Source organism: Sorghum bicolor, chromosome 10, assembly GCF_000003195.3.
Source record: "Sorghum bicolor cultivar BTx623 chromosome 10, Sorghum_bicolor_NCBIv3, whole genome shotgun sequence".
Taxonomy (NCBI): Eukaryota; Viridiplantae; Streptophyta; class Magnoliopsida; order Poales; family Poaceae; genus Sorghum; species Sorghum bicolor.
Genome location: NC_012879.2, coordinates 52,928,638 through 52,955,344, shown reverse-complemented (window position 1 = coordinate 52,955,344; position 26,707 = coordinate 52,928,638). Strand labels below are relative to the sequence as shown.

Sequence of the window (26,707 nt, the reverse complement as noted above, 5' to 3'; positions counted from 1 at the left end):
CAACAACCGCTAGGCCATGCCACAAGTACATCATCATTCACAAGCGCACAAAAGGGCAGGTACATGTACTCCAATACTCCATCAGCAGCAACACAACATCGATTATAGGCCAAGCAGTACCAACAGTAACAACCAATCCCATCTAGCTAGCACCTAGGAAACACAGAGACAATAAATTTGTAGAAATTAACATTAATCGATTAAACAGAAGCGCTATCCTAAGAAATGTTTTTCCAAACTAACTTACCAATTTAAGGCACATGAGCGCTATCCTTAGAAATGTCCAAGGTACCAAGTTTTGCAATAAGAGATAAGGCCTTAGTTAGCACTTACTATTAGTGTGTATGATTCATGTTTAACATTAGAGCAACTCTAACGGTTTTGTATTTTTGTTCCGCAAAACATGGAGTTTACCAACTCACAATGCAAATGAAAATAAGAAAGCTAAAAGAGTCCATCTCCAACTATTTCCCATAATTCTTTTGCAAAAATTGAATTATAGACCCACTTGTTGCCCGCGCTTTTTTCTCTCGAACTGTCGTCAGTTCGCGCGGTTTTTGTTTTCCTTTGCCAGTTCGTGGGGTCGTGGGCAATTGCATCCAGCCGTCCAGCAAGTCCTCCCAGGGAGGCACGTCTAGGCTAGCTAGCAGGCACGATGAAGCGCCCCTGGTAAACCAGGAACTCAAATGTGATACAATACTAGTCCCAGGAGGCTAGTAACACATTTATTACATCAGATAAGTTTCAGCGCAGTAGTCTTGGAAAGCGTGGACAAGGAAGGCACGCTATAATAATAAGACACCAAAATACAACACAGGTCCAAAGGACCCAGAAACAAACGATATCGCCATCGAACATCTGACGAGTCCCAATGCCACAGGCTTAGTTGGGTGCAGACACGACCTTACTCGAACGCCACTTCGGGATCGAAGTCTGGATCTTCCTCTGTTTAATAAAGCAAGGGTGAGTACAAAGTACTCAGCAAATCCAACCTTACCCTACGGAAGGGGATAACAGTATATATGTATATGGATAAATCAAGGATGAGGCTTAGTTTTATTTGCATAAAGCTATCTTTTTACACATGCAAGGTTTCATTTCACAAATACTGTTGTAAAAGACCTCTTTTTCCACATATGATAGTATTTCTGAAAATGGGGGTTTGATCACAATTTTAAGTGTTGTTGAACCCTTGTTCCCACAACACAATGGCAGTCAACCATTTATTTCCAAAATCACACTCTCTCACATGTTTTCACTCATCCCAACCCATCTAGTTGTTGAAACCAAACCATAACCCGTCCGAGACCGCGGACACGGCTATCCAGATAGATTTACACTCTGCAGAGGTTGTACACTTTCCCCACAAGTAGGATACCATAACTTACACCGTCGTGCAAGCACAGATCCATCAAAGTCATTACCCTCCATAGCTAAGTAATGGCGCTCACCACGGGAACACTAAGGCCACATCTCATGATACCACAATAATTCACAAAGCTCTTTTCATATATTTCCACAATTTCACATACATCACTTAGTGTCCCGTTGCACACCTGCCTCCAGGTGATTGCCATACTAACTAGAGGGATTTAGACTAAGCCTTTCCCATGCAAGGCGAGTGGTTGTACGATAAATGAGTTAGGCAAGATGAATCATCAACTCAGTCCTTAATCGAGACACGGCAGATATCTTCACGCTTAACCCCGCAAGGTATAAGCCACAACACCAGGGCATCCCCAAAAGAGATCCCATCCGCCCCATCTCCATAGTAATCACATCTATAACTTGTTCATTAACCCTTTCACAATACCCACAATTTATTTTCACCACTCACACATTTTACTTTTAAAATCATTATATTTGATAAAATAGAGCGATGAGTATCCAGGATGAGTAACAAGTCCTAAGCATACTAAATAATAATATTTCTGTCATAGCATATTATTTGTTCCTAGGTTCGAACAAGACAATTATCGGGTAATATCAATTCAAGGATGGCTATTCAACAGGTTTTTACTAAGCAGCGAAAATACTTCGTACATATATCGTACATGCAATATTTAAAACGGCTTCTACGGGTTGTGTTTTAAAATAGGATCAATATGCATCAAAGGGGATCAGTTGGACTTGCCTCCGTCGGCGTCCTCGGCAAACTCCTGCTGACAGTCCGGGTCCTCGGCGTCAAACTCGCGGTACTCGTCTCCAACGTTCTCGTTTTCCGGCTCGTTCACTCCGTCAACTAAAATACGCGACGAACGACACAGACAACAGGCACAGATAAATAATCATATAAATTCAAATGAGCTCCAAAAATCATGAAATTAATATGGGAGGTAGGTCATGATTTTAGATGAATTTAGAAAAAAAGAATTATTAAAATCAGAGTTAGCATGCGGCATTTGTGAAATGCCGCGATTTAATCATGTGAAAAAGGCTAACGATGATTAAGAAATATATGCTTCACGAGATGAATTTTGGCTGGTAGTGCATGTTGCATGCATGCATGTACTATTTGGAGTTAATGCTTATGGCCCCACATGCATGGTTAGAGAGAAATTAGCAGGGGTCATTAGAGCTCTTTTGTATGTCATGGTTCTATTCGTGGAGTTCTTGGCAGTGAATTGGTACAGACAAATACAAGGAAAAATACAGAAAAATACTACAGAAAGACAGAGAAGAGCAAGGAGATGCTCATGAGCTGCTCACCTCGTCTTGCGACGACAGTCGAGCTCAGCTTGTGCGTATGGCCGTATACGGTATACGCGAAGTGAGAGTGAGTGAGCGAGTGAGTGAACGTGTTTCTCGGGTGGTGAGAGTGAGCACCCGAGGCTGGCTTTTTATAGCCAGAGGAGTGAGGTTATGCCTCTGGTGCTCAGCTTCGTGCCATTAGAATTGCTACTGTAGTGCATGGCTACACAGGACGACAGGACGGTGGACGGTGCCTAATTTTCATACAAATGGCAATGTCTCATTTGCATGCACGGTGCGTGCAAATGGACGGTGCCTAATCACCATGTCCTTTGCATGCAGGTGCATGCAAATGGACGGTGGCATGCTTGTCCTGCATGCATGCATGAGATATATATTCGTGTAGGTGCACTGCTATGTTTTCTCGCATGTAAGCTTGCTGGTACTTGCTATCTTTTTGTACAGCAAAAGAGGCGCGGGAAAAGGCAAGAGGTGGGGCCCGCATGCCGCGGTGCGCGCGCGAGCGAGTGCGCTCGGCGAGGGGGCCGGGCGTGAGTGCGCTGCGGCGCTGATGGTGGTGGGGTCGGCGCACGCGCCGTTGCCGGGTATCGGGCAGAGCGACCGAGCAAGAGGGATAAGTAGCGGACATATGATGCTCATGCCATGCGGTGCACGTTATATTTAAAGATGGATAATTAGAATGGATGGAAAAATAATTAGATGGAGATACTATAGAGCTCAAATGATTTATAGTTTTTGAAATATATTTTGAAATAATTTTTTAATGCGAGTGATTTTTTTGAATGTGAATTTTTGGGATGTTACAAACCTACCCCACTTAAAAGGAATCTCGTCCTCGAGATTCGGCTGGGTCCTAAATAGATGGGGAAACTCTTTTCTCATGGCATCTTCTCTTTCCCATGTTGCTTCTGCTTCCGTGTGTCTACTTCACTGAACACGACAAATTCGGACTGTTGTCGTTCGAGTTTGCTTGGTGACTGTATCTAGGATTTTTATTGGCACTTCTTGATATCTTAGGTCATCTTGTAAATCAACTGTATCTGGCGATATTTGTTCCTCTGGTACTCTGAGACATTTCTTCAATTGGGAGACATGAAACACATTGTGTATATCTGACATTTCTTCAGGTAGCCGAATACGATAGGCTACAGCACCAATCCTCTGTAATACTTGATATGGTCCAATATACCGAGGTGCTAGCTTGCCTCTAACTTGGAACCTTCGAGTTCCTCGAATAGGAGAGACTTTGACATACACAAAATCTCCAACTGCAAAACTTAACTCTCTCCTTCTTTTATCAGAATAGCTCTTTTGACGTGATTGTGTCTCTTTCAATTTTTCTCTGATTTCAGCTACACGATCTTCTGCTTCTTTTATAAGGGCTGGTCCAAGCAAAGTTCGTTCTCCAACTTCTGACCACATCAATGGGGTTCTACATTTTCTTCCATATAGGGCCTCAAAAGGTGACATGCCCAAACTAGCTTGGTAACTGTTATTATAGGAGAACTCTGCATAAGTTAGGCTTTTCTCCCAATCTTTACCATATGTGAGCACACATGCTCTTAGCATATCTTCCATAATCTGATTTGTTCTTTCAGTCTGACCATCTGTTTGAGGATGATAAGCTGAGCTAAAATCTAGCTTGGTTCCCATAGCTTCATGCAAACTTTTCGAGAACTTAGAGGTAAATTGGGTACCTCGGTCAGATACAATCCTACTTGGCACACCATGCAATTTGACTATGTTATCCACATATAGCTGGGCTAACTTGTCTCCACTATATTTGGTGCGTACAGGTATGAAGTGAGCAACCTTTGTAAGGCGGTCCACTATTACCCATATTGAATCATTTCCTTTCAGAGTTTTGGGTAATCCATTCACAAAATCCATGCCTATCTCATCCCATTTTCAAACAGGAATAGGCAATGGCTGGAGCAAGCCTGCTGGTTTCTGATGCTCTGCTTTAACCCTTTGGCATACATCACATTGTGCAACAAATCGTGCCACATCAGCTTTCATGCCATTCCACCAATATCTTTCTTTTAGGTCCATGTACATCTTGGTGGCACCAGGGTGGATAGAATAAGCTGAGTTATGGGCTTCATCAAGGATTAATTCTTGAAACTTTCTCTTCTTGGGCACACAAATTCTGTTTTTATACCACAATACTCCTTTGTTATCCACTCTAAAGTATGGAGCTTTATTTTCTCCAGTTTGCTCACGAATCTTCATCAGATCCTTATCCTTATGTTGTGTCTGCTTGATTTCTTCCACAAGAGTTGGCTGCACCATCAGACTGCCATTTTGAGGTTGACGTACTATATGCATGTTCAACTGTGCTATCTCTTCTTGTAGGTGAGTGTTCTTAGGCACCAACTGCTGACCATATGACCTTCTGCTTAGGGCATCTGCTACCACGTTGGCCTTTCCTGGGTGGTAATGAATCTCAAGGTTGTAGTCCTTGATTAATTCCAACCATCTTCTTTGCCTTAGGTTCAAGTCTGACTGTGTGAAGATGTACTTCAAACTCTTGTGATCAGTGTAGATTTCACACTTGTTTCCAATGAGGTAGTGTCTCCAAATCTTGAGAGCATGCACTATAGCTGCTAACTCCAAATCATGGGTAGGGTAATTTTGCTCATGAGGTCTAAGCTGACGGGATGCATAAGCAACCACTTTTCCTCCTTGCATGAGAACACATCCTAAACCTTGTCTTGAGGCATCACAGTATATGATGAAATCTTGGTGAATGTCTGGCAAAGTTAACACTGGTGCTGTTGTCAGTTTCTTCTTCAACTCTTGGAAACTCTTCTCACATGATTCTGTCCAAGTGAATTTCTTGTCCTTCCTAAGAAGCTCTGTCATGGGTCTGGCTATCTTGGAAAATCCTTCTATAAACCTTCGATAATATCCAGCTAATCCAAGAAAACTTCTAACCTCACTCACATTGGTGGGTTGCTGCCAATGGGAGACAGCTTCTACTTTCTCAGGGTCAATTGCAACTCCTTCAGCTGTCAAGATGTGGCCTAGAAATGCAACCTTCTCAAGCCAAAATTCACACTTGCTGAATTTAGCATACAACTTGTGTCTTCTTAGCTTTTCCAACACTACTCTCAAGTGTTGCCCATGTTCCTCAGCACTCTTAGAGTAGATAAGTATGTCATCAATGAAGACTACAACAAACTTATCTAACTCTTCCATGAATACCTTATTCATGAGGTTCATGAAATAGGCAGGGGCATTGGTTAATCCAAAGGACATCACTGTAAACTCATATTGTCCATATCTGGTTACAAATGCTGTCTTGGGAACATCACTATTCTTGATCTTGAGCTGGTGATAACCTGATCTCAAATCAATCTTAGAGAAATACTTGGCTCCTTTAAGCTGATCAAAAAGGTCATCTATCCTTGGCAGGGGATACTTATTCTTGATGGTGACTTCATTTAGGGACCTATAATCCACACACATCCTCATACTTCCATCTTTCTTCTTCACAAACAAGACTGGTGCTCCCCATGGTGAAGAACTAGGTCTAATATAACCTTTCTGCTGCAATTCTCTTAGCTGCTCTTTCAGTTCAGCTAACTCTGCCGGAGCCATTCTGTAAGGTCTCTTGGCTATGGGGGCAGTCCCAGGGATAAGATCAATGATGAACTCTATATCCCTATCTGGTGGCATTCCAGGTAGTTCCTCAGGGAATACATCAGGGTATTCTTGCACTATTGGTACTTCCTCTATGGTCCTTGCATCCAAGTTGAAGACCATTGGATTAACTTTAGACCCTCGGGTTTGGCATTTCACTTTAATCCCTTCATGGTTAACTAATGATACTTCCTTGGTTGCACAACTAATAATTCCATTGTGTCTGGTTAACCAATCCATTCCAAGGATAACATCTATTCCTTTGGACTTGAGCACTACTAAGTCTCCTAAGAAAACTACCCCACTTAGAATGATCCTTACATTTGAACAACCAAGATGACATTTGATGTCAGACCCAGGTGTTCGAGTTATTAGGGGTAACTTTAGTAGTACTGTGGGTATTTGATGCTTCTCAACAAAACTTGATGATATGAATGAATGTGATGCTCCAGAATCAAATAATACTGTTGCAAGTACTGAATTGACTAAGAACTCACCAAGTACCACTCCTGAAGCAGTCTGAGCATCCTGAGCATGAATATGGTTGACACGGGCTCTACCATAGGATTGTTGAGGTTGCTTCATCATCTGGCTATTATTGTTGGTGTTGCTATTGTTGCGAGGGAAACCACGGTTGACTCCAGACACTGCAGGTCTTGGTCTATTAACAGTGTGGGACTGAGTGGACACTGCTGGTGGGTTGTTCTTGTAGGGACAGTTGGCAATGTAGTGTCCAGTCTCATGGCAATTAAAGCAAGTCCTAACATTGCTTGTGACTTGACCAGTGCTGTTCTGTTGAGTCTTGCCATAAGTTTGATTCTGATAGGTTGTCTTGGGCTGATATGATGACTGCATTTGGTTATTGGAGACACTAGGAGGAGAGCGAAACTGCATTGGGGCTTGAGTCCGCTGGCTTGGTTGGCTAAAGGTTTTCAGCCTCTGGGATCTAGCACCATCTTGAACCTTGCGCTCTAGAAACTTGCACTTGTTTTCTTTCCTTTCTTCAGTCTTGGCCACATCAGTCAGAATGGTCCTATTCATCAATGTGTTGAAATCTGGATAGATCTGTGGGGTCATGAGGGTTCTGAGCTCACAGGTCAATCCTTCTATGAACTTTGTCTGTTTCTTGGCATCAGTGTTGACCAATTCTGGGGCATAGCGAGACAATTCAGTGAATTGGAAGATGTACTCACTCAGAGTTTTATTTCCTTGCTTCAAGTTGCGAAATTCATTAGCTTTTAGCTTCATGATCCCATCTTGAATGTGGTACCGGCGGAATTCATCCACAAATTCTTCCCATGTGATAGTGTTTGCATTGTCCACAGCTCCACTATAGGCTTCCCACCAAGAAAGGGCAATTCCTGTCAGCTGATGAGATGCTAGCAGAACTCTATCCCTTCCATCGCAGTGGATTGTGTCCAACTTCCTTTCAATCACCTTAAGCCAATCATCTGCTTCCATGGGGTTGTCAGATCCAGTAAAGGTGGGTGGCTTAAGCCTCATGAACTCAGTCATCTTGTCTTGGACTCCGACTCCATGGTTGTTCCTAGGGCGGTTCATGCCTTGAGCCAAGGTCTCCAGAAGACGAGTCTGAGTTGCCATGACTTGTGCTAAGTCAATTACTGGAGGAGGGGGCAAGTCATCTCCTTCATTATGGTTCCTAGTCTGACTCACTTCATCTTCATGAATACCATCCACATTTGCATTGGCTTGACTTCCATTTGGATTTTGGCTTTGTCTACTAGCTGCACGACCACTTGGTTGAGAGCGGATAGCTGGTTTGGGAGGCATCTGTTGGTTAAGATGAGAAAGCATTAGATAAGGGTTAGATCTATTGAGTGATGTTGTTTTTTTTTGTTAAGGCGTTATATTTTAAAAAGGTACAAGTCTTAAGACTTGCTATCCCGTAAGGGAACAACATAGAGCACTCAATTATTTAGCACAACCAACAAGCACAAATATATATTTTGAATAAGAGGGCGGTTTACAACATAGTAATGAAGGAAATAAGCGTACTACAATACGGTTCATCTACTTTGGGGTCGAACAAAAGTGAAGTAAACTTCACTTCCCCAAGACATAAGGAGGAACTAGGTGTTACTATTCTTCAACTTCTTCGGACAGAACGGCTTCATTCCCTTGGTGTTGAGGAGGATCATGCTTCCGGCATTTGTGGTTCTTCTTTTGGACTAAGAGGTGGGTCACCGTCTTCCTTTGGTGGTGGCTGGGTGAGGAGGGGAAATCCTTCTTCCTTACTGGGCTCCAACTCTAAAGCTTCATGAGAGGCTTCTGTGGGTGGGGGAGCTGATGGCCCTTCTATGTCCATCTTGCTTTTGGTTTTTAGGGACATGATTGGGATTCCTTTTAGGATTATGGGCTCTTGGTCTTCCACTGCTAACATCCTTCTTTTGATCCTGGTGATAAGGTAGGCATCCTTCAACTCCTCAGCATGGCGGTCTTCAGCTGCCTTTAAGACTTCAGCAATGGTGGTTTCACGACTCTCGGCTGTAGCTGCTTGGGCCTGAGCTTCTGCAAGCTGCACATGGAGCTTTCTAACTATGATCTCGGCTTCCTGCGCACGATGGATGCATTTTCTTAACTCCGAGGCCTGCTCATCATATTGCTTATCTAGAGCAAGAAGGTACGTGGTCATGAATACCACAGTTGGGTCATCTTCAAGTGAGTAACGTCCTTGCAAGAGCTCCATGCGGGTCCTCCAAACTGGTCGGTCTTTTTCGTCGGGTGGAAAGAACCTCATAGGTGTACGGGTGATGGGCTTCTCGTAGATCTGGCATAGGTACCTCAAGGCTTTGCGGGCGACGGCTTGATATGTATCTGCAAACCGAAATCCGATCGCAGTCATACTCCAAGCTTCAGCTATGTTAGGGAAGTCCTCATTTTTCCCAATATAGACGGTAACTTCACACCGCTCGGTCTCATGCTCTTCATATTCTCTGCCTTCATATTCTGGGCGATCCTTGATTCCAAGTTTCTGCATGGTAGCATACAAGAGCTTGGGAAAGCCTTCTACACTTAGACAGTAACTGCTGGTCCAAACTCCTTCGGCCATCTGAGAGACATAGATGAGAGTAAATATTTTTTTTTCAAATAGAGGGAAGAGGGTAAGAACTTTTGTAAAATATGTTTATTTAGTAAAATACTGGTCCAGAAAAGCCTAAGGTCGCGTCCTACAGCCAACTACGGCTCCGATACCACCTGAAGCGCCCCTGGTAAACCAGGAACTCAAATGTGATACAATACTAGTCCCAGGAGGCTAGTAACACATTTATTACATCAGATAAGTTTCAGCGCAGTAGTCTTGGAAAGCGTGGACAAGGAAGGCACGCTATAATAATAAGACACCAAAATACAACACAGGTCCAAAGGACCCAGAAACAAACGATATCGCCATCGAACATCTGACGAGTCCCAATGCCACAGGCTTAGTTGGGTGCAGACACGACCTTACTCGAACGCCACTTCGGGATCGAAGTCCGGATCTTCCTCTGTTTAATAAAGCAAGGATGAGTACAAAGTACTCAGCAAATCCAACCTTACCCTACGGAAGGGGATAACAGTATATATGTATATGGATAAATCAAGGATGAGGCTTAGTTTTATTTGCATAAAGCTATCTTTTTACACATGCAAGGTTTCATTTCACAAATACTGTTGTAAAAGACCTCTTTTTCCACATATGATAGTATTTCTGAAAATGGGGGTTTGATCACAATTTTAAGTGTTGTTGAACCCTTGTTCCCACAACACAATGGCAGTCAACCATTTATTTCCAAAATCACACTCTCTCACATGTTTTCACTCATCCCAACCCATCTAGTTGTTGAAACCAAACCATAACCCGTCCGAGACCGCGGACACGGCTATCCAGATAGATTTACACTCTGCAGAGGTTGTACACTTTCCCCACAAGTAGGATACCATAACTTACACCGTCGTGCAAGCACAGATCCATCAAAGTCATTACCCTCCATAGCTAAGTAATGGCGCTCACCACGGGAACACTAAGGCCACATCTCATGATACCACAATAATTCACAAAGCTCTTTTCATATATTTCCACAATTTCACATACATCACTTAGTGTCCCGTTGCACACCTGCCTCCAGGTGATTGCCATACTAACTAGAGGGATTTAGACTAAGCCTTTCCCATGCAAGGCGAGTGGTTGTACGATAAATGAGTTAGGCAAGATGAATCATCAACTCAGTCCTTAATCGAGACACGGCGGATATCTTCACGCTTAACCCCGCAAGGTATAAGCCACAACACCAGGGCATCCCCAAAAGAGATCCCATCCGCCCCATCTCCATAGTAATCACATCTATAACTTGTTCATTAACCCTTTCACAATACCCACAATTTATTTTCACCACTCACACCTTTTACTTTTAAAATCATTATATTTGATAAAATATAGCGATGAGTATCCAGGATGAGTAACAAGTCCTAAGCATACTAAATAATAATATTTCTGTCATAGCATATTATTTGTTCCTAGGTTCGAACAAGACAATTATCGGGTAATATCAATTCAAGGATGGCTATTCAACAGGTTTTTACTAAGCAGCGAAAATACTTCGTACATATATCGTACATGCAATATTTAAAACGGCTTCTACGAGTTGTGTTTAAAAATAGGATCAATATGCATCAAAGGGGATCAGTTGGACTTGCCTCCGTCGGCGTCCTCGGCAAACTCCTGCTGACAGTCCGGGTCCTCGGCGTCAAACTCGCGGTACTCGTCTCCAACGTTCTCGTTTTCCGGCTCGTTCACTCCGTCAACTAAAATACGCGACGAACGACACAGACAACAGGCACAGATAAATAATCATATAAATTCAAATGAGCTCCAAAAATCATGAAATTAATATGGGAGGTAGGTCATGATTTTAGATGAATTTAGAAAAAAAGAATTATTAAAATCAGAGTTAGCATGCGGCATTTGTGAAATGCCGCGATTTAATCATGTGAAAAAGGCTAACGATGATTAAGAAATATATGCTTCACGAGATGAATTTTGGCTGGTAGTGCATGTTGCATGCATGCATGTACTATTTGGAGTTAATGCTTATGGCCCCACATGCATGGTTAGAGAGAAATTAGCAGGGGTCATTAGAGCTCTTTTGTATGTCATGGTTCTATTCGTGGAGTTCTTGGCAGTGAATTGGTACAGACAAATACAAGGAAAAATACAGAAAAATACTACAGAAAGACAGAGAAGAGCAAGGAGATGCTCATGAGCTGCTCACCTCGTCTTGCGACGACAGTCGAGCTCAGCTTGTGCGTATGGCCGTATACGGTATACGCGAAGTGAGAGTGAGTGAGCGAGTGAGTGAACGTGTTTCTCGGGTGGTGAGAGTGAGCACCCGAGGCTGGCTTTTTATAGCCAGAGGAGTGAGGTTATGCCTCTGGTGCTCAGCTTCGTGCCATTAGAATTGCTACTGTAGTGCATGGCTACACAGGACGACAGGACGGTGGACGGTGCCTAATTTTCATGCAAATGGCAATGTCTCATTTGCATGCACGGTGCGTGCAAATGGACGGTGCCTAATCACCATGTCCTTTGCATGCAGGTGCATGCAAATGGACGGTGGCATGCTTGTCCTGCATGCATGCATGAGATATATATTCGTGTAGGTGCACTGCTATGTTTTCTCGCATGTAAGCTTGCTGGTACTTGCTATCTTTTTGTACAGCAAAAGAGGCGCGGGAAAAGGCAAGAGGTGGGGCCCGCATGCCGCGGTGCGCGCGCGAGCGAGTGCGCTCGGCGAGGGGGCCGGGCGTGAGTGCGCTGCGGCGCTGATGGTGGTGGGGTCGGCGCACGCGCCGTTGCCGGGTATCGGGCAGAGCGAGCGAACAAGAGGGATAAGTAGCGGACATATGATGCTCATGCCATGCGGTGCAGGTTATATTTAAAGATGGATAATTAGAATGGATGGAAAAAGAATTAGATGGAGATACTATAGAGCTCAAATGATTTATAGTTTTTGAAATATATTTTGAAAATAATTTTTTAATGCGAGTGATTTTTTTTGAATGTGAATTTTTGGGATGTTACACACGACATCAATGAATTCTAGGTTGCTGGAGACTCCACCAAGCCAGCAACATGAACTCTGACAAAAGATGGCGACACTATAGAGCAATGAAGATGACGACACCACGGAACAATCGTGCGGGAACTCCAACAGCGGCACGGGAGAAGGAGTAGGCGTGCGGGAGAAGGATACGTGTGCGGGAGGAGTCTCACCATCGCATAAAAACACCAATGCCAAGCCTCGCGGACTTTTGCATATATGCACAGTTTGACCTTCCATTTGCCAAGTTGCCAGATTTATCAAAGTCAATTGCTAAACCGTTGGAGAGTAACTTTTGGGCTTTTTCCCAAAAAAAACATTAATGCGTAACTTAATTGCAAAACCGTTGGAGTTACTCTTAGAAACAATTTACAGATTAGACCTTCCTCAAGCTTGGCCAATTGTTCTGTGTGCTCTTCAACATTGATGTACCTAAGCCAATCATTTGCACAAATGAGTCATTCAACCATTGTTGGTGTGAGTGGGGTCCTAAATCATCTAGTGTTCTTCCATGTACACCAAAAACTAACTCAGAGACTATTATAGAGAAAAAATTGCCACAAGATCATGGGCCATATGAAGCAACATTGACAATCTAGTAGCATTGTCCATCCACTATTTTAAAATGTCAAAAAATTTCTTGTTCTCCTCATTACCTTTTCCAAGATATTTGTCTAGTTCATACTCCCTCCGTCCTAGTAACCACCTTTGGTTTAAAGACCAAGAATGCATTTAATTCTCTCCCTCTCAGCACTAGTACTACTGCATTAATGTTTGTGAGAGGACACGCCTTGTATTATGGGACATGATTAAAAAGTGGTTACGCCTTACATATTAGGACGGAGAGAGTACTTGACATTAACTTGCACACACCCACTAGTGCTCATCTATTAAGCAATTATAGACCTCATCGACCTTTTTATTTCTTGCTAGTGTTTCTTAAATATCAGCAGGTTGTGGTGCCTCGTTATTTGGAGCATATATTTCTCTGTACTCTTCAAATATAGCATGAAAATAAGTGTTCATCATTGCCCATAGTTTCTCACCTTTTTTGTCATCAGACATTACCATAGTAGCCATCTTGACATAATTTGAATGTTTATACCTAGGGTCAATGGCAAAATAGTAAAGAAACAATAAAGTTGAACGTCTCAACCCCCTTATATTTTCTCCTTCTCTCGTCTCCCTGCTTCTCTCCATACTTCTCTCCCCAGTATTTGTAATACTTCACTAACATTTTCTTTCCCAATTCCTTACACAACCTATCTTCACCGCAACACCACACTCTCGACAAAAACCAAGAGATCAACAATATCATAGAAGTAGGTGTGAGATGTTAGACGACTTGTGGCAGATGAAACGAAGAGTGAGCTCATGGACATATAAAGAATAGCCACTTTCCTTGCCTTTTCCCAATACATACTTTATGTGGAACTCCGAGGTCATACCCACTTTCTAGATCTAGCTTATATTATGGGTCTTCATCACTATATCTCTTCACAGGAGGGAGGAGAGTGATCATAACTTACATCGTTCTTATTTTCACTTTCATTTTTACCTTTTCCATGAGATATGTGTGAAGGCTTGATGAAGACTTGTGGTGATGCTCCTTGTGTTAGGTTTCTTCCTTGCTTGAGGTGTCATCCCATGGTTTGGTTGTGAGGGCTTGTCCCTTTTTTCTCCTTCCCTTCTTCTTGTTAGTAGGGTTATTTGAACAATCTTTTATAAAGTGCCTGGTCTCATTGAAACCAAAGCATCCATTATTATTACTTTGTCTTTTTTTGGTTGGTGGGTATTGTATCTTCAATAATTATGATGGGCATGTCCTTAGACCGAATATTGTTTACCACCCTTTGAAATCTCCTATATAAGTTTCATATTTTCTTCATCTTCATCGGATGAAGAAGGAAGAGGACGCTCATCTTTTTTTTGAGAAGTAAGAGGAGCTCATATTGACCCTCCTCCTCTTCTTCACCATCATCATCATTCTCATCTCTTTCCTCACTAGAGTTTGAGCTTGACTCAATTTTTTTGCCATTTTCCTTTATCATCTTCTGGTCATTGCATTTGAGAGCAATATTTTGCTTGCTTGATGAAGATGCTTCTTCCCTACCTTGCATGACATCTTAAATACCACAATCTTTCTAATAACAAGAGTAGGTTATGCTAGAACCTTTTATATTATTAAGGTGGAGCCAAGACTTAGACAAGAGGGGTGCTAAATACGCTATGAACCTTGATACGATTAAACACGTGCTTTGATTCTATGTAAATGTAGTAGCTACAAAAGTAACATATATTATTGAAGCACCTTGGCCCTGTGTCCACCTATATTTCCCCTCCTTCCCTAAATATCTATCACTGGAAGAATACTACGATATCTTGTAATAACTATCATTGCCTACCACTTGTAGTTGTACCGCATCATGCGTCGTCACTTCAGTAGGCAACCTTATCTCTTTGCTAGTTTCCCTTCCCTCGTGGCCTCACACCACCACATGCACCCTATGTCTTCCTTAAAAAAAATAAATAGCCTCATCCCCAACCTCGCCATCGCGCTCGCCCTCCGTTCACCTCCCTCCGTCGAGATCCTGTTGCGCCACCCTATGTCGATTCACCTCTGCCGAGATCCTCTTACGTCGGGTCACGAGTGCCGAGACTAGAGCGTTCTCCTATGAGCAAGTATAATAAGGCCACATAGGCAGGCTGAATGGTTGCCCACATAATCAAAATCATAGGTGGAGGAGAGAGAGATAGAGAGAGGGGGGGAAGGAGAGAGAATAGATCAAGCCGCTAGTTTATCACCGGGTTGCATTGCAACTCCTAAGAAAACAAAGTCGGCTCCTAGCCCGTGTGAGTGATATACGTTGATGTTTTTGCGGGCCTATATCTCCCTCTCGATCCCATGTGTCAACCTTTATTTCTTGCCTTAGTTGTGTTCCCAATGACCAAGCTTGTTTGGCATTCCTCCACCATCTTCACGGTGTTGCTCCACTCTTGTAGGCACTGCCGGCTGCCGCTACTTCCACCTTGGAACATAGATTTACACGTCCGTCAAATCCAAAGTCCACCGTTGTTCTTATTTTTATTCCATGCAACATCCGTTAATATAGCGATGGATCTTATTCGTAAATGGATTTATTCTATAGGTTCTACTTTGCTCTGATTCGACTATCCAAGTTTGTAGATTTTTACGTTCTTTTATCTAAGCAATTGATCTTAGATAATTTGGTGGATGGCCACAAAGATATAGATCACATGAGATAGGTATATACATTCAAATATTAAATACTTACTTTTTAGCACTACAAAATTGATAGTCGACTTAACAACCAACCCATAATACAAGCGGGCTGAATAACGTGGCTGTATATAACATGGCATTGGCTTACAGCCTTATTAGCCGAATCTGCTAGACATTTAGTAGTGTTTTTCTATCACAACAAATCAGCTAATAGTACTTTCTGTCATAGCTTATCAGCCAAATGAACTAGAGCCTTTCTGTTCAGCATGCCGCCGCCAAGGTCCTCCGGCGGCACACGACGTGTTCGCCTCTCCGACCAGCCTTTTCAAAGACGACATTCATTACTCATGTAAGGCCTTGTTTAGTTCAGCCCAACAACCAAAAACTTTTCAAGATTTCCCGTCAGATCAAATTTTGCAGCACATGTATGAATCATTAAATATAGTTAAAAACAAAAACTAGTTACATAATTTATCTATAAATCATGAGATTAATCTTTTGATCCTAGTTAGTTTATAATTGGAAAATATTTGTTATAAACAAACGAAAGTGCTACAGTGACTAAAAGTTTTTCATTTCGCGGCCTAAAGCATACTCCAGCTGTAGCGTCACCCTATGCATAGTTGATGCGGTACACCGGACGTCGGACGCGATGAGAATGAGACGCACATACGCACCCGTTAAAATCAACCTATGCTAGTAGGTTTAGGTCTTGTTTAGTTCAAAAAATTTTGAAGATTTTTCGTCACATTGAATCTTTGGTCGTATGCACTGGCGGAGCCACCGCCCGGCCACCCCGGGCGGCCGGCCGGGCTCCTCGCCAAAATGCAAAAAAAATCTTCTTTATATTTATATAAAATTATGTGATTTTATAGTTAAATATTTTTGCTTAATGAAAATTGCCCGGGCTCCTGAAATCTTCTGGCTTCGCCAATGGTCGTATGTATAGAGTATTAAATATAGACGAAAATAAAAACTAATTATACAGTTTATCTGTAACTTGTGAGATAAATCTTTTAAGCCTAGTTACTCCGTAATTGGACAATGTTTGTCAAATAAAAACGAAAGTGCTACCCTAGTTAAAAACCAAAAATTTTAAACAAGGCCTTACCATTACCGTGTCCAAGCAGGAACCGCGACGACGCACAGACGGACGGCGGCACACGCCTCCGGCTGAAATTCGATGCGACCAGCAGTCACCGGCGCTCCGCCGGCCGCCACGGGCCAGCGCGCGCTCTGGCGATTACGGTGTCGTTTCTCCCCTGCCCTGCCCGACGAAGGTCTTGTTTAGTTCCGAAAAAAATTCAGATTTCGTTACCGTAGTACTTTCGCTTTTATTTGATAAATATTGTCTGATCATGAATTAACTAGGATCAAAAGATTCGTCTCGTAATTTACAGACAAATTGTGTAATTAGTTTTTTTCGTTTATATTTAATGTTTCATGCATGTGTCGCAAGATTTGCTGTGACGAAGAATCTTGAAAACTTTTTGGATTTTGGAGTGAACTAAACAAGGCCGAAGTGGACGGGTGAGCAGTGTCGTCGCCGAATCATTCTCGCTTTCGGCCTTGTTTAGTTCCAAAAAGTGAAAAAATTTCGATACTGTAGCATTTTCGTTTGTTTGTGACAAATATTATCCAATCATGGACTAACTAGGATCAAAAGATTCGTCTCGTGATTTCCAGCTAAACTGTATAATTAGTTTTTATTTTTGTCTATATTTAATGTTTCATGCATGTGACATAAGATTCGATGTGACAAGAAATCTTGAAAACTTTTTGATTTTTAGAGTGAACAGAATAAATATTCGGCCGGCGAGTTTTGGCCGTATGGAGCCTCGGGAAACTGTTCTAGTACAGCACCAGCTGGTAGCATAGCATCTGCCACATGAACGAAAAAACTCATCGATTTAGGCCTTGTTTAGTTTCGAAAACTTTTTAATTTTCGGAACTATAGCTTTTTTATTTTTATTTGACAAACATTGTCCAATTATAGAGTAAGTAGGTTTAAAAGATTTATCTCGCGATTTACAAGTAAACTATACAATTAATTTTTATTTGCGTCTATATTTAGTGCTCCATGCATATGCCGTAAGATTCGATGTGACGGAAAATCTTGAAAAGTTTTTTGTCCACCTTAGTCCTCCGGAATCCATGCAATTTCCTTGCACCACCCTCGGCAGACGGCAGGCAGGATGGACGTGAGTGTCATTAACGAGGGAAAACAATGTGGACTTTTGCGGCGTCAACAATGTTATATATATGGGCCTTGTTTAGTTCCAAAAATTTTTGCAAAATATGAATAGTAATGTTTTCGTTTGTATTTAACAAATCTCCTACATACAACTATAAAAAGACTAAAGAGGGGACATTGTTTCAGGTGGGACATTTGGTTTGGTCCTGTCTGCCCGTCCTGCGTCCGCGGCGCCTCCCCAGCATCCAAACTTGGAAATAGCCTGAAAACCGGCATCCCCTCCCCGATCCCCTCCACATTCCTATCTTGACCTTGAGCAGAGACCTCCGATCCCCTCCCCCTTTCCACCGTGAGCAGAGACCGGAGACGCTGTAGGCAACACCTTCCGCCAAGCGCAGTAGAGTCGAATCCGAGCCGCCATTCGCCGTCCGCCTCGCGAGATCGACCGGCGCGAGCAGAGACCGAAGCAGCCGGTCAGCCGCTGTCCGCCGCGAAGACTGCTCGCCCGGCGCGACTAGAGACCGGAGCCGCCATCCGCCACGAAGACCGGCCGCTGCTCCCCGTCCTCCGTCCGCCGCGAAGATCGGCCGCTGCTCGCCGTCCGCGAGACCGGCCGCCGTACGCCGCGAGCCGGTCCCGGTCCACCGAGAAGCCGCCGTACGCCGCGAAGACAGGCCGCCGCGAGACCGGCGTCCGTCCGTGCAGGACCGGCCACCGTACACCGCGAGACCGGCCGCTGCACGCCGGTCGCCGTCCACTGCGCGGACGCGCGAGACCGGCCGTCGCGCGCCGTCCTCGAGCTCCGTCCGCGCGCCGTCCTCGACAGCTCCGTCCTCGAGCGCCGTCCGCGTTCGTTCCTGTCTGCGCGAGCCCTGTCCTGAACATCAAGCTCCGTCTTGCGCATTGAAGTAAGTTTTGGTTTACTACCCAGTCCAAATCCTTTATCCAAATACAGCCATTTTTCTTCACAAATGACAGAGATTGCACCAACTAATCTGACATGGACATCTATCACGATTGCAGATATGCATGAATGATACAGCGTTGAGGAACGGCCCGGGTTTAGTTCTTGATAGACATTGAAGTTTGAAGCTAATTAGGACCACGAGTTTATTTCTACTTGCGAACTTGAACTGGCTGTTTGCCTCCTGCTGGTTCGACCATAAGTGTCGTCATGCATCTGCCATTCACATGTTTTGTTCTGAAGTTTTTAGAATTTTTGGCTCCATCTCTCTCTCAAGATGAGTTAGTTTGATGTTGCTGTGGACAATCGATCTGATGGTACCTGCCCAATTGCTAGACAAGTAGAGGCTGTGATTGGTGCCAACTGGTTGCAGGTGACATATATTAAAATCGAGTTTTCTCCTGAGATGCCGGCAACGGTGGACGGAAGCCTCATCGGAGGGGAGGCAGAGTGAGAGTGTGAGATAGAGTGAGTGTGGTTGGGATCAGAATGGGGTGGATAAAGTTGCTTTTCTAGCTTTTATTTTTTTATTGAGGCCTCTATTCATCTTAATAATGATCAGCGGGTCAATGTAGAGATTAGATAATAGTCTAAAGACATTTCAAATATAATTTTTGTTTATGATCGAGTTTTCTCCTGAGATTGTTTTGATTTTATGTTATAACTTAAACACTCTCCATGATTGTTTTGATTTTCTCATGGGATTATTACATTTTAATTGTTCATAAATCATGCCTTTATTGATCTTGTGCATGCTGGAGCTTTGGCCAGCAGATGGCAGAACAGTAGGTATAGAAATATACTCTATTTAATTATTCTTTGCAATATTATATGGAATTTGTTCATGATTCAAATTGTGTGTTTTTCAGCTTTCTAGATTTTTTATTGATGGATCCTTCTCCATATTATTTACCTGTTGCAGGGGTTATACTGCTAGGAGCAAGAACGCTGCAATAGTTGGTACGGTTGTGGCGCTTCCACCGCCCACAGGTGTGTAATTGTTTCGAAGACCACATTTCAATTAAACATCACTGCAATGGAAAAAGCAGAGTTCAACCTCAGTTTGCACTAGCACTTCTCATACGATCATCACAACATCTGAAAGCTTTTGGTTTTGTCAGATAGAGAGAGTGATGTATGTATAAATGTCCTTGTTAATGAAAAACATTTACTTCTCTGCAATATTGCCTGACAACTGAACATGCTTGCGTCATAGTCCGAATGCAATAATCCCAACCCCTTCCATGTGATTTGCAGGCTTAGGCCAACAGCCCAGTTGTGTCTATGCGACGTCATGTTCTTTATGACTATGTTAATTTCATAAACTTTATGGGTTACTTTTAATGCTAAGCTTAATTTATCTATACTATTATATAACACCAATTTATAAGCCATGAATTATAGACATATCTTAATAAAGATTTAGGTTATTTTCAGCGTATTTAGGACAGTAAAGATGATTGAAATGTTATTTAGGACAGCACCTGCAAATACTGAGCCTTAATGCGACTACTGCAAGCACGCAGGGGGAATTAGTTTGTTTCTAAACTGATAGTGTGCAGTGCGCAGTGTGCTTATTTTGATATTCACACTCCATCTTTTTCTGAGTAAAACATTTGTTACCTTTACGAATCTCAAGTTCTATCATGATAAGTTAGCTTGTATTCAGTAATAGATGAAAGATACATGTGTTCCTTTATTTATCGGTTAGCCTCTATACTCTATATTTAGATGTCTTCTACATGTATCTTTAATATTAATTATGTGTTCAGTCTAATTGCGTGTATAAAAAATTACTGAGTTGTGATTACGTAATGGCAATTCATGATGAAGCAATGTTGAAGTAAGCTACATGCTTATTTTAATTACTTTATTTACTAATGATATTGTGCTCTCTTATATGACGGAAATAATCATCAATCTCTAATGCTTTTGAAGGAAGCCTTGGGCCAAAGGTTTTCATCCCTCTATGATTGCTCTAAGTGTCTATGATCTACAAGAGTTGTTAATGAGCAATCGAGACATCTCAGAAGTGTTTCGTATTAGGTGTTCGTTTTCAAGCGTCTCGAGAGTACAATATTCTAATTAAATGCTATATTACGAAGCATCACATGGACCTGAGATTTTGCGTAAGTACAATTTTGTATGGAGTCCAACTTCAACACAAGATAAGGCCTTGTTTAGTTCGCAAAATTTTTGGTTTTTAGGTACTGTAGCATTTCGTTTTTATTTGACAAACATTGTCCAATCACGGAGTAACTAGGCTCAAAAGATTCATCTCACAAATTACAGCTAAACTGTGCAGTTAGTTTTCATTTTCGTCTATATTTAATGCTCTATGCATGCGACCAAAGATTCGATGTGATGGAGAATCTTGAAAATTTTTGCGAACTAAACAAGGCCTAAGTTAAATTCTATATTATATATTTTATTGATTGTTTCCTGTAGACTATTCTAATCCTTACTGTGTTTGCAGTTTCTTTTGTCTTGGCTATCCTTTCGAAAATATATCCTTTATGTTTTCGATCAGCGAAAAAAATGTTTATCATGATTGACCCTAGACCTGTTGAAGAGTGGTGTAAAGACACACCAGCGCTTATGTATGCCAAATACACTCTTGGATTTAGCTACAACTACACGACCACAATAAATAAACATATTCTTGGATGAGATGAGGATGTTTTCAAATGGAAATTTAAACGGGCAGAAAACATTGCAAAGGACATAGATGGGTAACTGACTCAAAATCACCGTCGCTTACAATAACAAATACTTGTGATTTAACTATTTCTATATCTTGCTGATCGTGAATCTTGATACAAGTACTTAAGTGGATTTCTCATTCTACAGTATATGTCTACATGGAATAGACCACAAGGCACGCACATTTATACCGTGAGTATAACACTTTGTCTAAGATTTTGTGAAAGTTTTTTCAAAAAACGTAGTATTACCCATGCGACACACAATAAAATTTACATATATATACTCAAATATGTGATAGGATGACACGGAGATGCGGCGGAACTTATTTGTGGATTTACTAGCGCACGAAAGAAATGGATATCGAAGATTTCTTCCGGCCGATATTAAATATTATCTTAATCGTATCACGAAAAGGTCTATAAAGTAGAATTTGTGATCGATCCTATAACGTCGTGCTCTTCGTGACCGTGTTTGATTTCACAAACTTTGTTTCTTTAAGTTAAATGTAACTTTATAGTTGGTATTTAAGTTTTATTATAATATTATTATCTTATTATGCGATCCGTGTATTTTAAATAAAAAATGTTAGCTATCCCGTAGCAACGCACGGGCACGCTACCTAGTATTGTCTAATTATAGATTAACTAGGCTCAAAAGATTCGTCTCGTCAATTCCGACCAAACTGTGCAATTAGTTTTTATTTTTATCTGTATTTAATACTTCATACATACCTCTAAAGATTCGATGTGACAGGGAATCTGAAAAATTTTGCAAAATTTTTGGGGAACTAAACAAGGCCATGGCCTTGTTTTACTTGCAAAACATTTTGCAAAATAGGAACAGTAGCACTTTCGTTTGTATTTGACAAATATTGTCCAATTATGGACTAACTAGGTTCAAAAGATTCGTCTCGTCAATTCCGACCAAACTGTGCAATTAGTTTTTATTTTTATCTATATTTAATACTTCATGCATACATCTAAAGATTCGATGTGATGGGAAATCTGAAAAATTTTGTAAAATTTTTAGGGAACTAAACAAGGCCATAGAACATTTGCTCTCTATCATCTCTGACCCATGCTGTGCATTACGGTGACACACTATTCTTCCCCTCAGGCCTTGTAGTTCTCGAACGAAAAAATTTCGCGACACTGTAGTACTTTCGTTTGTTTGTGCTAATTATTGTCTAATTATGAACTAACTAGGCTCAAAAGTTTCGTCTCGTCAATTTCGACCAAACTGTGCAATTAGTTTTTATTTTTGTCTATATTTAATACTCCATACATGCGTCTAAAGATTCGATGTGACAGGAAATCTTGAAAAATTTTGAGTTTTTGGTGGAAGTAAACAAGGCCCTTAGTGGCACGATTTTTGTTGTTTTTATTACTAGCTACTTAATTCTATGTGCAATTGGTTATATAAACGATTTCCATTGAAAGTGACTGCTTCGAGTAGTTGAACAGTATAACTTAGACTTGGTGTAAGGGTCCTATATGAATATAACAACGGGTACTAGAGACGCAACGACAAATAATTTGGCATTAAAAGAAATATATTGAGCTTAAGCTCTATATCATACATACTTGCTAGATTTACCTAGTTAGCAAATGGTTACTCCTCAATCCTACAATTAGGCCTTGTTTAGATCCAAAATTTTTTTGGATTTTGACACTGTAGCACTTTTATTTTTATTTGACAAACATTATTCAATCATAGAGCAACTAGGCTTAAAAGATTCGTCTCGTGATTTACAGGTAAACTGTGCAATTAGTTATATTTTTTATATATATTTAATGTTTCATACATGTGCCGCAAGATTCGAGGTAATGAAGAATCTTATAAAGTTTTGGGTTTTTGGATGTATCTAAACAAGGCATTAACTGTTCCCTTTTGTTCGCATACTATCGAGCCTCGTTTCCTACTAGTCATCATTTTTGGCACTAGTGCCACCGATGCCGCCAATATATATCTACCGGTGATGACAAGGGTCAGGGGAGGAGGGTCACTTCTAACTTTGTTTCTTCATTAGTACTTTTAATGATCTAGCTAAGCTATCATTATTATACAGTTAAAAAGTAATGACACCTCAAATGATATTTATATCCTTTGTAAATCTAGGTCTTATCTTCGCCATGTTGTCAATATTAATCCACTGACCAACTAAGAAGTCCCATAAAATCATGTTTTGCAGAAATAATTTGTGATAATCATACGTTTCGGTCCTCCGAAAACTTGCCACTACTGTCTGATTGCGTCACTGATGATATCATCAGTGCCCTACAGATCATGTTGGAAATAAAAGCAATTTAGCGATGCATAAATTAATTCCGTCAACAAGAAAAAGGCTAACAACATGTATCACAGATATATGAAACGAAACTAGCACTACGATTTGAATCAAGTTCACGGGATCTAGTGCTAGCAACACAAAGGATATGAAACCGAATAACAGAGGGAGGATAGACATCCTTACAGTGGGGTTGTCGGCGCGAAGGAAGAAGAAGAAGAAGACCGTCGACGGAGATCGGCGAACACCGGGCGTAGTGGGAAGAAGACGTCCAGCAAGCAGTCGCGACGGCGCTTCCCAAAAACCTGATACGCCCCCTACCCCGTGCAGGGACGCGAGGAGACGTAGGCTTCGGAGCCTGCTCTCCCGACACCGATGGCACGTCGGCGACGGGATGGAGAAGACGGCGGCAGCGCAGTAGTGTGGCGAGAGAGAGATGAATCTCAGGTGCAAAGGACGACGTCTCGCCCCATATTTATACACGCGTCGCACGTAGCAAATAGGCAAACAATCAATCACCGTATTATGGAAACTTTACCTGCCTTTTACGCACTTGCCATAATACAAAAATAATTGCTTACCAAATATGCCAGCGCAATCTCCTCCATGCATGCAAAACTTCCAAGTAGCAAAAGGAAGCCGCGCACCCGCAAGGTTGAAGCGGAAAATCGCCGGACCATTCACGCGCATGTCGTGCATGCGCGCCCATTGGCCCCGCCCCGCCGAGGCGAGGCGAGCAAGCGCGCGCGCGCGTGTGGTTCTTCCTTTCCTCTCCCCAATTGCTTCAACAAGATGGAGATAGCTCAACCTTTTAAGTTGGCCTCACTCCACTTGAAATAGCAAGGTGGGACTAAAGTCCCCCACCTTTCCATATATACATGCATGTATGAGTGGGTCTTTGGGATTTATTTGGAATTGTTTGGCCCAAGGCCTAAAACATCTAACAGATCAGCGCCGGCAAATGTTCCCCTCTCTAACTCCAGGGCGTCAAGATTCCATCGTGCTCGTCGTCATCGTCATCACTCCTTTGTGCAACAAATGTTGATCTATGAAACACAGCTAGCAACTGGAAATGTTCAGCATACAGCCAATGCCAGAAAACTGACTCGTCTTGACATAAGAAGGATCCACCTACTCCCTCCGTCCACAAATAAGTATACATCTTATTTTCCGAAGAGTTAAATCTTTTTAAGTTTGATCAAATATATAAAAAACGTACTAATATCTAATATATATCATTAGATTGAGTATGAAATATACTTTTATAATATACTTATTTTTAGATACAACTATTGATATTATTTGATATCCCCTCCGGTCCTCTATATCTGACGTGTTTAGGCTGAGGCCTTGTTTAGTTCCTAAAAATTTTTATAAAATTTTTCACATTCCACGTCACATCGAATCTTCGACACATGTATGAAACATTAAATATAGATAAAAAAATAATTAATTATACAATTTGTCTGTAATTTACGAAATAAATCTTTTGAGTCTATTTAGTATATGATTAGACAATATTTGTCATATACAAACGAAAGTGCTATAGTGCTTATTTTCTAAAATGTTTTGGAACTAAACAAGGCCTGATTTCAGACCAAAACGAGTATTAACTCCGAGTAGTAGGCTAACAATCACGCCGTCCAGTATTAACTCTGAGTAGAAGATTTTGGTGAGCTGGTGTGCAAGATGAGGATACCAGTAGTCCAATTGCTTACAGATCTTGGCAGGACATTTGCAAACCCAAAGACCAAGGAGGTCTTGGTATTATAGACCTTCACAACATCAACAAAAGCCTTATCATGCAGTCTGCTTGGAATATTGCTAACAACAATAACCCCTTTCTCACGCAGATTTTAAAAGCCAAATATTATCATAGTACCTCCTTCTGGAAAGCTAACAGCAGGGGGACTAGATCTATTTTTTGGTCATCTATTTTGCAAGTCAAAGAGGAACTCTCTGCCAACTACATGATCCAAATCCATGGAGGAAACACTCCCATCTGGTCGGAACCTTGGACCCCCTCTCTGGTCTGACATCCATGACCACCTCAACATTCCAAACACCACCAACCCCCTCCCCACCAAGGTCTTTGACCTTTGGATTCAAGGTACTCAAGACTCGAACCATCAGCTTATTGCCAACACCTTCTCTACTGAATTCACCAACTCTATTACCTCCACCCAAATCATTCCGACCGACACTAAAGGCCTGTTTAGATTGGGAATGAAAATTTTTGGGGTGTCACATCGGATGTGTCGGAAGGATGTCGGGAGGGGTTTTTAGAAACTAATAAAAAAACAAATTACATAGCTCGTCAGGAAACTGCAAGACAAATTTATTAAGCATAATTAATCTGTCATTAGCATATGTGGGTTACTGTAGCACTTAAGGCTAATCATGGAGTAAGTAGGCTTAAAAGATTCGTCTCGCGATTCTTAACTAAACTGTGTAATTAGTTTATTTTTTTATCTACATTTAATATTCCATACATGTGTCCAAAGATTCGATGGGATGGATGAAAAAAATTTAGGTGGGAAACTAAACAGGCCCTAAAGACATTCTCAGATGGCAACCTGCCACTAATGGTCAATGATCTCAGAATACTATTCCCTTGCCACCTACTGGTACTCGCAGTATCCACCCCAATGCCAACCATATTCTTCAGAAAATCTGAAGATGCAAAACCATTCCGCCTATCCTCGAGACCTTTTCTTGGAGACTCATTAGGAGAGCCTTGGCTACTGCAGAATGGATTTGTTACTTGTCAAAGAAAAAACTCAGAGTAAGGCACAACCTCCGGTGAAAAAGACAACCGAGCTGCATGACAACGGAAAACACTCCGTATCTCATCACT

General features: G+C 41.7%; 1 protein-coding gene across 1 annotated transcript; it reads left to right on the top strand.

Moving 5' to 3' along the window:
- LOC110431180 (serine/arginine repetitive matrix protein 1-like) lies at positions 17,895–21,124 on the top strand. The gene is made up of 4 exons (XM_021449898.1): positions 17,895–17,900; positions 18,269–18,801; positions 19,780–19,847; positions 20,796–21,124. Exons 1-4 carry the CDS (start codon positions 17,895–17,897, stop codon positions 20,828–20,830), a joined length of 642 nt encoding a protein of 213 aa, XP_021305573.1. The 3' UTR covers positions 20,831–21,124.

Coding starts and splice junctions, on each gene's coding strand:
- LOC110431180 (XM_021449898.1), top strand. Junction 18,802..19,779: donor GCTCCGTCTTGCGCATTGAA/GTAAGTTTTGGT, acceptor TACCTGTTGCAG/GGGTTATACTGCTAGGAGCA. Junction 19,848..20,795: donor GGCGCTTCCACCGCCCACAG/GTGTGTAATTGT, acceptor ATGCTTTTGAAG/GAAGCCTTGGGCCAAAGGTT.